We start from the raw sequence: 10,809 nt of genomic DNA on the forward strand, positions 1-10,809 counted from the left end.
CACCTTATTAAAAATATTTATTCTGTGTCTTTTATGCATTTTCTTCACTTTTAAATTATCCTGTGGGGCCTGATTGAACGGCCCGCGGACCGTATGTTTGACACCACTGCTTTACATAATCATCTCGCGGGCCGGATTAAAGTCCTTTGCGGGCCGGATCCGGCCCGCGGGCCGTACGTTTGACACCCCTGCTTTAACCTATCAGATTTCAAATTCATCTCCTAGCTATCTGGTGATAGAATTTTTTTTTCTGTCCTCTGATTGGATAGAGCAAAGCTTGTTCCAGTCAATCCTTTCAATTAGCGAAACACGTCTGTCACCATGAGGACTGAATAATGGCTGTCCTTCAAAAGTGGGCATTATTTTCTTTATAGAGACAGAATGTTACTACTGAACTTGTATTAGGTTTTATTAGATTCTGAAGGTGTCCTGAAAGGAGTGACTTGTGAATATTCATTCATTCATCTTCCGAACCGCTTTATCCTCACTAGGGCCGCGGGAGGTGCTGGAGCCTATCCCAGCTGTCGTCGGGCAGTAGGCCGGGGACACCCTGAATCGGTTGCCAGCCAATTGCAGGGCACATAGAGACAAACAAGCATCCACGCCCACACTCACACCTAGGGACAATTTTGAGTGTTCAATTGGCCTGCCAAGCATGTTTTTGGAATGTGGGAGGAAACCGGAGTACCCGGAGAAAACCCACGCAGGCCCGGAGAGAACATGCAAACTCCACACAGGGAAGCCGGAGCTGGAATTGAACCCGGTACCTCTGCACTGCGAAGTCTACGTGCTAACCACTGGACTACCGGGCCGCCCTACTCGTGAATATATAATTTTTATTTGCTCTTATTTTGATGGAGTTCCTGCCTAAGTAAACTTGGGCTAAAGATGTAAACCAAAAAGGAAGATAATTTGTCACCTCTAATTTGCATTCGTGCTGACTCAGGATGAGTCTTAACATTGAACCCTCTTTCTCTGTGCCTTGTTGATCCGGTTTGAAATGGCCCACAAATATTTCCGGTGAGTGCCTTTCAGGGAGTTGTTGAGAGGCTGTGTTGTTTGAATGTGTAGTATTGGTAATTCCCTACATGATGACTTTGATATAATCCCATAATGCGTCTTACAAAGTAGTGGACAGCAATGGTCTCTGGAAAATCGAGTACATCCCAATTTATTGTACTAAAAAAGATTCTGGGTATATTGTTTGATTTTCTGTTCGAGATAAATTCTTGAATTGTGTCCTGAAAATATCTTTCATATACTGTAAGTAGACCAACAAGGATGGCCATTAAGTGTTTTTGGTCATTAAGTTTAATTGGTTTGTATACCGCATTGACTTTCAAAGTGTGGCACTAATACCACGAGTTGTACACAGAATCACGGCCCAAGTACAGTTCAGTTGTATTTCACTATTAGGAACTAAAACATTTGCATTTGCATCTTTGAGAACTTTTAAAGTACAAATGTATTTTTGTTTTCTTAACTGATGTGTGATATGACTAGTTAGCGCATTTGCTTCACAGATCAGAGGTTGTGTAAAATCTGACCTTCGGCCTTCCGGTGTGAAGATTGCATGTTATGCTCTTGACTGCATGGGTTTTCTGCCGGTAATCTGGTTGCCTCCCGCAGATAATTGAAGACTCTAAATTTTCCATCGGTGTGACTCCGAGTGTGAATGATTTGTCTACCTACAGCAGTGTTTTTCAAAACCTGCTGTAGATATTGTCAATGAGACATTGTCAGGTGTGCCGCGGGAAAATATCCAATTTGTATGCCTGTGCGGTTTATCGCCCAGAAAGTAATCGTGTAGTACCCTCCCAAAAACGCTAGGAAGCAGCAACAGCTAGCCAATTGCCTTGTGTTTAGATGAGCGACAAGCGAATTTGTGACGCATGAATGCAGGACGACGGTGAAACAATAAATATGAAAGATGATAAAATACTTTTTCTTTGTGTTCATTTGATTCCAATTCAAGCTGTTATAACGTAATTCTTAAATGTTAAAAACGTTTATAGTAACAATATAACACGTTAATTGTTAAAATAAGCGTTTTTTTCTTCACATTTTCAGCTAGTGGTGTGCCGCGAGATTTTTTCAATGAAAGAAGTGTGTCTTGACTCAAAAAAGTTTGAAAAACACTGGTCTACAGTATATGTTCTGTGCGATGGCCTGTCGATCTGTCTAGGTGTACCCCACCAAAGTCAGCTGGAATTGGATCAAGCACACCCGCGGAACCTAGTCAGGAAAAGCTGTCCAGAAAAAGTATGGACACGCGATTTTATGTGAACAATTATTCAAGCACTGCTTTTATGTCGTATACTTAAGTACAGTCTTAATGTACAGACTGTATCATTTTACATACAATGTTAAAACAATATGAAATGTACTTTTTAGGAATAAAACATAAATTTTTTTGGTAACACTTAGGCCTGCTACATTACTGTATTTTAATGGTAGTAATTGGAGCGCAAAGTATTTCTTAAGGTGTTACTTGGTGTAAAATGTGTGTCATACAATAGAATGTTTCTTCCTTTTAGGGTTGGGTTATAGGTTAGTAAATATTTGTGGTTATAATGTTTTGGGCTAAAAGTTCCTCAGTTTATATTTGTTTTAAGAATTGAAATTATTTCAAAACTGTGTTGGCACTATTCAAAGAGAACTATCACTGTATCATCAATTCTTTTACTACCTTTTTAGGTTAAGAAAACAAACGGTAACATGATGATGTGTGTATTTTCTGTCTAAACTAATGTTTTCCATTTGCTAATGTGTTTGGTTTGTGGCATGATGAATGTACAGTATATGAAGATGGTAATTTACATTGGTCCTCTATAGTTAAGTGCATTTTGCAGTGGAGTAGAGCTGGAGGTACTCTGAAGGCGACCTAATCGGCGTATAATAATGGAGCTTTTTGTTTAGTGTCTGCCTGGACAGAAGCAGAGGGACTACAGTATATGAATCAAGACTGTGTTGGCAGCCATTGTTGTTGTGGTCTGAGTGACACACATTCATCCTCAGCTGAAGGCTCCTGCTGTCCTCTTAGTGCTTTAATTCACTTCTGACGACACTGTTCACTTCATGACTACTCAAACACATTACATTTATGAACTGTGTGCCAATGCTGTGTACAGCAATTAATCATATGACAAATTCTTCTTCTTCTTCTTCTTCTTCTTCTTCTTCTTCTTCTTCTTCTTCTTCTTCTTATTATTATTATTATTTCCTCCGTGAACCAGAGTGAGCTTGTGTTCCCGTGATTTAAAGGTCAGGGAACATTGCCGCATGAAACAAAATAAGACACCGTCAACAATTGTCTCTGTAATTTGTAAACAATCCAGTAGGTGGCGGTAATTACAGACGAATGTTTCCATGCGCTCCTCTTTTTATCTGCTTGTCGCACATCAAGCATGTTTATCTTCTTGTGGTGGGGTATTTTTGCACGCTTCTTTTTAAATGATATGCGGCGATACTTATGGCCGTGTCACAGCTTGTGGCGGGACATTTTGCAGGAATTTTTGTTTTTATTTCTTTTCCAGTCCAGTTACTCTTGCGTGTCTTTTTTGACATGTCCTGAAATGTACACACACACAATGTGGCTGTTAAATCTGCATTCGTCAACCCCCCACCCCTACCCCCATGTGCATTGTATAAAACCATTCCTTCTGGAATGTCAGGATTACATTTAGAATTTACTTATACACTAGTTGATATTTTGAGTCTTTCCCAAGAGATTCTAGCATTTTTGTTTGTGTTCGTGGCGTGCGTGCGCTTCTGGACGTGCGTGGGCAGGGTTGGTTTATACGAGAGACAGAGAGTGACAAAATATTTTTAAAATTGCCTCACAACATTTTTTATTGTACTATGGATATCATATATGTTTGCAGCATCTCAGTCATTGCTATAATAGTGAAGCTGGTCACCATCCACCTCATGAGGGCGTCCACATTACCACTGCTGTCACCATCTCCTTCAAATGGAGTGGGGTGTGCTTTTCTATTTCGAAGGAGCCCCATGGTGGTTTCTGAACTGAGATCTTGTGGGCTACACTGCGGTCTTGTGCGACATGACATATTTCATTTTAGAAGAGCAAACAATGCATTACTTTCCACTGTGGGGGCTGGAGTTGGATTGGTGATAGATATTGGCGATATGAGCTACATCAATACTGAGACATCATGGAACATGACAAAGTGTAATCAGCCAATGAGTTAAAACAACGAATGGGAACATTGTGCATCTAATGGTGAAAATTGGGGATTCACATTCTTTTGTCTTGGCAAGAGAAGTCTTGTTTGGTCTAATTCGTATGAAGCGTTCCCAAAAGTGTGACAGTAAAGAGAAAACGAGACTACAAAATTCAAATGAACTGAAATAATTTTGGAGAAGACACCCAGTGTTCATATTCATTCATATTTTTTGAATATGAATATTTCATATTCATATTCAGTGTTTCTCTTCTGGGTCGGTAGGCCACTTGCTTACAAGGGAAACAAGGATGTGCTGAAACAATTGAACAATGAACTACTGTACATTTGGATTGTTGCTACAACATTTTGTATATTACAGTTGGTGTAAACTTAAACTGTCTTGGGTGTCGAACTGTCAACTCAACGCAACTCAACTGTATTTATAGAGCACTTTCAAACAGCCATCGCTGCATACAAAGTGCTGTACATGGAGCAATTCAACATATACAACAAACAGTAAAGCAAATCGGTAATAAAGACGGTAGAAAGCACCGAACAGCAAAACCAAGAACAAATCTAAGTCATGCTGAGTCAAATGCCACAGAATACAAGTGAGTTTTGAGGCGGGTTTTGAAGATGGGCAGCGAGGAGGCTTGCCGAATGTTCAGTGGGAGGTCATTCCAGAGAGAGGGACCAGCAACAGAAAAGGCTCGATCCCCTCTGAGCCTCCGTTTAGTTCTTGGTACTTCTAATAATGTCTGGTCTGCAGACCGTACCACATAATTGAAGCAAACAACTAGAGCGAGACACAAAAGACTATCAGTGTGCAGTACAGGTTCTGTCTCAGGCTTTCCACATGCGTTTCCTGACTACACTGTGTGTTGTTTCCCCTCCTCCTGCCATTGTGAAGTTCCTTCCAGAAAACTACAGTATTCAGTTTAACCTTACTTCCAAGCTCGGCCCGCACGGCTTATTGAGGATGGCATTGAGGAAGAGGAAGATGGGAAGCAAATTGTGAAACTGTTTTTCCCTGAACTTTCTGAAATCGAGGACATCCCCTTTGCAGGAAGACAGAACTCTGTCAAGGTGTTAGTGGATTACAGACCTGTCTTTAGATTGTGTAAACGGAGCATCTTGCTTAAGGATGTAGCTCTTTGTTCACAGGGCAAGGAGTGGGAAGTTTACCAGAATGGAGTGCACGTTAGAACGAGTTTTTTGCTGGTCTTCCAGCCAAAGTGGACTGCTTAGCCGCCAATTACTGGAGGTTTCATCTGTGATGTTTCACTTGCGGTAGGTGAGCTGAACAAGCAGGACAGCGGGCGAGCTGTCGTAGGGTGGCAGCAGTTCAGTTTTTGTTCTCTTCAAAGTAAAAGAAATTTGGATTGACAATGAAACGGCGACGCAAGTACTGGTTTTGGAGACGGAAAGCTGAAAACGCAAAGATGTGTCTGCTCTGCTGTTATGGTAAGATTTAGAGGCTTTATTTGATGAATGAAAATTGGAATGAATGTTTTTTGAAGAGTTTTGCCTGTTTCCTACAGTATAGTCTTGTACGTTTTCTTTATGTCTCATAGATTGTATTACTACAATTTGAGTGGAATGATTGATCAGTTGCAGGGATGTGGTCTCACCAAAACAAGTGGAAAAGATCATCTCTCTAATTTGTTTGTGTGTTTGGAAGTTGTCTTTGTTAAGCAGTGCTGCTGAGTGCAGCAGTGAGTGTTTTACTAATGTGAATGTTTGGCAAAGGCACTGATCAGACTAGCTGATTCGCTGAGCCATGGCATTTGTCTCCATGTGGACGAGCTTGCCGCCGCAAAGCAATGAAGCACGGTCTGAGGGGGCACGCTGGATAAAAAAGCAGTTTGTCTACAGAGGCCTGGGAACCATTCCCCCACTACACAGTGTTTTCCAGCCACTGCGGTCTTTTGGCCACTGTCCCCGAAGACCCGTTACCCAACCACGTTTGTGTTGTGTGTGTGTGTTTGTGTGCAGCGTTAAATGGCACGTATTTTTGCATGGTTGTGTGTTGCAGTGGCCACCTTTCTTAGGGAGGTGTGTATTGTTGGAGTGCTCGGTCAAGTTCCCCCCCCCCCCCCCCCCCCCCCCCCCCACCCCCCCCCCCCACATCTCTTCCTGTTTAAAGAGCAAAAGAGAAAACACTGAAGCATTCTGCTTTCGTTCTCGCTGGCAGGAAGGAAAAGGCTGGGAACACTCGCCGGCCAGCTCGAGGCCTTTCACCACGCCTATTGTTTTAACGTGGGAGTGGATGTCACATGTAGTGAAGTGACACCCACTTGTCAGAATCAGTGTTTGTCTGCTCTTTTAATACTGTTGTCATTAAGAATTCACCTTTGAGGTGTTCAAAAGGTTAGACTAAATAACTCATATGTTTCAGTGGTGTGGTTGACAAATCGCTTCCAGAGGCGGCAAAAAAAAAAAAAAAATTAACAAGGTAACACGTTGAAGCATTTGCATGTGAATATGTAAATGGTTACGCTCTGGGATTTTTAAGTATTGTAAAATCTATATACATATATTTTTCCCCCTCAGCTTTAATCCATGTTTTTCACACCATCTGTTGATTAATATGTGCAAATAAAATGTATGTCAGATGTGGTGTGATTGGTCCAGTTTTCTGGTCAGTCAGTGTTCCCTTTTGACCCCAATGCAAATGAATTTCAATAACAAAACATGAAGTTAAATGAAGGCGCCAGCATCTTTTTTTCTGATTCTCACCAAATATGGACACCCCCCTCAAGATTTTTGAAAAATTGCATAGTTTTTGCATATTCATGAAACAAACAAACAAGAAACCAAACAATACCTTTCGACTTCATGCTAGGTCAAGGTAAAAATCTGGTTTTATGTGTGGATAAGCAACCGTTGATGAGAGATTGAACATGACAAATGTGAAACTACCAAATTGATAAACCTACCTTGATGGGTGGATGAATGGTTAGGTAGGTAGCTAGAAAGGTAGATGATAGACAGTCAGACAGACAGACAGAGACATTGTATTTTTCCACAAGGTGAATTCGTAAATCACCAGTATTTCTCAACAGCACAGAATGTGAGTCATACATGTAATCAGCATGACATTAGCCAGTGGGGGGTGTTTGGGAAATGTGCGCAAGATTTCAATGGCATGAGCATAATGGATGACTGTGATGACATACCGTATAAGTCATGGCCTCCGGCTGTCTCTTTTAAATTGTGCGTTTTTTATTCCACCCAAGGACATGTGCCTTTGACTTTTCAAAATGAATTTGAGTCAGCTGTCTGGCTTTCACAGCGGCCCATCAAGAATTAAGATATTCTCAAATCCAGCAAGTAAATTGATTCCACTAATTTTACGTTGTGTATGATAATGTTCAGAGAATTAGCATCCAGCCATCGTAGCTTCTGGACCACCCAGGAAAAGTTTACTTAAAAGTGTCATCTTTTCAGTTGCATCTGTGAAGGAATCTAATTGGAAATGTTTTCACGCTTGTCACTAGATTACAAAACACAAGAAAACATTGCAGATTCTAAAATTATTTGAGAATACCACGTTGCCACCTCCAAAGCTAAAAGATCATTGCGAACATGGTTATTTGATAAATTCAGTTTATGGTCCATAAGACCATCACTAATGTCTGACCTAAAGTTTGCGGTGAAATCATCATTTTCCATTGTTATTTTGGTAAGATGCATGCTAAAATCGAAAAAAGACATCCTCTGCAGATAAATTGTATGAGTGAAGTAATCAGATATAAGCTACGTAACCTCTAACACTGGGGTCGGGAACCTATGGCTCGCGAGCCAGATATGGCTCTTTTGATGATTGCAACTGGCTCGCAGATAAAAGAAAATATTGTTGCTTGTTTAATCCATCCATTGACTTTTCACTGCTCATGCCCTGTACAGGGCTGCAGTTGGCTGCAGGGGCAATTTTAATTGGATGATACTGGCCTACGTCGGCCGTTGCAGTGGAAACAGGTAAACGCCCCCTTTTGAATCAGCCCGCTCAGCCATTAGCTCAAAGCTAATCCTTCGACGAACAAGTTGGCGAAAAGAAAAAATGATGACGAGCATGGTCGACTTCAGGACGAATGGACCGAAGGATTCGCCTTTGTGGAGGGAACGGGTTCTGCGGTGTGTCTAATTTACAATGACAAAATACCATTGATGAAACGGTCGAATGTAAAGCGGCACTTTGACACATGCCATGCTACGTTCGCATCAAAATACCCTGCGAGAGACAGCAGAAAGGAAGCGTGCAAGCTACTGAGCAGGGTGCAAGCTAGCCAGCAGCAACTCCGCGTATGGACCCAGCAAGCTGACTATAATTCTGCTAGCTTTGCTAGCAATCATAAGGAACGGAAAACCATTCACATTAATGGTGAGTATTACAACAAAGTTATTTAAAAGAATACATTCGGAGGCTTATTATACAACATTTTGTTGAATTCACTTTTAAAATACAGCTGAAAATGATCTTCAACTGGTTTAAAGTGCTGTAGCCTGTCTGATTACCTGAGTATCACCATATCACCCTCATTTCGCAGCATCTTCACTGGTTCTTAGTTTTAAATACCTACTCTGCTCACCAATTGCGAAACTCCATGATGCTTGTCTTCCGAAACATTCCCTCCATTTTCTATACCACCTGTTCGAAGTTGCGGGGAGCTGAAGCCTACCCCAGCCGAAATTGGTCAAAAGGCAGACTATAACCTGGCTTGGTTGCAGTCACTTCTATACAGACAGTCCATTCGCTTGTATATTTACACCGTCACCCTGTGCACAGATGTGAGGTGAATGTACCACTACACCATAAGTGAGGTCACCTGTAACCTTTTTCCTCTTTTTGAAACAAACTGAGAACTCATCTGTTGAAGACCACTTCCTCCCAACCATGAAGCTGCAATTCCACTTCTCTGTGGACATCCATCTATTGTTAACATGTTTGTCGGTACTGTACTACAGTACTGTATGGATGTACGTACATCAATTGGTCAAACTTTACCGATACAGCCATTTTTATCAATAAAATTCCTCTCAAAGTGTTTTGCATGAATTAAAATCTAGGTTTTACATGTACATCAATTGGTCAAACTTTACCGACACAGCCATTTTTATCAATAAAATTCCTCTCATAAAGTGTTTTGCATGAATTAAAATCTAGGTTTTACACGATCAGAATTATGGGGCCTATCACCGATCCGCAAATAAAAAAAAGATAATCTCCGATCAGACAATGGATTATTAACTTAATTGGTTCCCGTAATAATATGGAGAAATTCTCGGTGAGGTGGTTTCATTTTTGTCCGCATATGTGCGCAATCTTGTGATATTTGTCAACCCGTACCGACTAAGTGAATAGCAAAATAGTTGTGGATTTATTTGATCATCGATTAGTTCTTCCATTAATAGTTGCACTTATAAATACATTATGGTCTGAGTATTTTTAGGTGTCATTCATTGTGCAGGTAAAATGAAATATACAGTGATGTCTCTACTCTGGAGCATTTTAGAACACTGGAAGCTCACTGCAGAACAAACAAAACATTGCACCCTGCAGGTGAATAATGGCATGGCTTCATTAAGCTTGACTTGAAGCCTGCTTGTCAAATCAGTTAAGTTAGATCAAATGTGATTCCTCATCCATTGCATTAATTATTAATATGAAGAATTTTGTATTAGCTCCAAATTAGATTACACAGGTGAGTTTATTGTTATTAAGTGCTCGCTTAAATTCTGATTTAGTCAATGTTTCCTGCTGAGAAAGATGATCAAGGCTAAGAGAGCTCATGAATGAAAGCAACCAGGCACCTTCTGCGCTCGGATGCTCCTCAAGAAGTAAATGGTTGAATGCATTTGCTTATCGCCACTTGGGTTTCTGATCGACAGCAGTGAGGGTGAAGGCGTGTGTCCCAGGCTGATTACGGGAACCAATCCAGTCCAGGTTGTGTCTGTGATGCGGGGGCAGATGCTTACCAGACTCACTACTTGCCCGCTCTCAGCTGTTCCCTGCTGCACATGCACAATGTGCGCGTGCGTGTGCATGCATATGCGTGTTGCGGGTGGTGCCAGCTTTCAAACACCACCAACCATTCATCATTGACCCTAATAAACAGCAGGAGCAAAAATAAAAAATAAAATAAAATAAAAAAAAAAAAAATTAAAAAAAAGAGTTTACATGGAGTGTCTGCATCATATCACATGATTGTGTATCTGAGATGCATGCGATCAGATTAACCAGTGTGGATTTAATTAATGATGTGTGTTGAAGGCCCCTCTTGGCTTTTAGAGATGTGGTGGGCAATAGCCTGCAGACATGCTGCTGCAGTCCTCTCATTACCTCAGGCATAAAACAAAAGATGGATCAGAGTGATGAGAGTGCGGTGTGGGCCAAATAGGCTGTGAGAAACTCACTTTTCACTGCTGTCATGCTTCTGATGGGCTGAAAATCTGAAGCAGGTAGTTCAGTTGAATGTAGAAATCGAAGATGAGAGTGTGTTAGGTTTATTGTACTGCGTTTTGGTTTGGATTTTGATAAAACGATTCCCCCCCAAAAAAAAATATGTATGTGTGTGTGTGTGTGTGTGTGTGTGTGTGTGTGTGTGTATATATATATATA

At 41.0% G+C, this 10,809-nt stretch overlaps 1 protein-coding gene across 2 annotated transcripts in view; it reads left to right on the forward strand.

Annotated features, from left to right (window-relative positions):
- Window positions 1–10,809, forward strand: part of fgd4a (FYVE, RhoGEF and PH domain containing 4a) — a 56,349-nt gene that overhangs the window by 1,799 nt on the left and 43,741 nt on the right. The window contains exon 1 of one of the 2 annotated variants that reach the window (XM_019894052.1): window positions 5,133–5,651. The exons of the other annotated variant lie outside the window; for it this stretch is intronic. Within the exon in view, the coding sequence (XP_019749611.1) occupies window positions 5,576–5,651 (76 nt within the window). The 5' untranslated portion in view covers window positions 5,133–5,575. Of the gene's footprint in view, window positions 1–5,132; window positions 5,652–10,809 lie in introns of those variants that run through there. 2 annotated transcript variants of the gene reach the window in all.

This window comes from Hippocampus comes, unplaced genomic scaffold (genome assembly GCF_001891065.2).
Source record: "Hippocampus comes isolate QL1 unplaced genomic scaffold, H_comes_QL1_v1.1 scaffold104, whole genome shotgun sequence".
Taxonomy (NCBI): domain Eukaryota; kingdom Metazoa; phylum Chordata; class Actinopteri; order Syngnathiformes; family Syngnathidae; genus Hippocampus; species Hippocampus comes.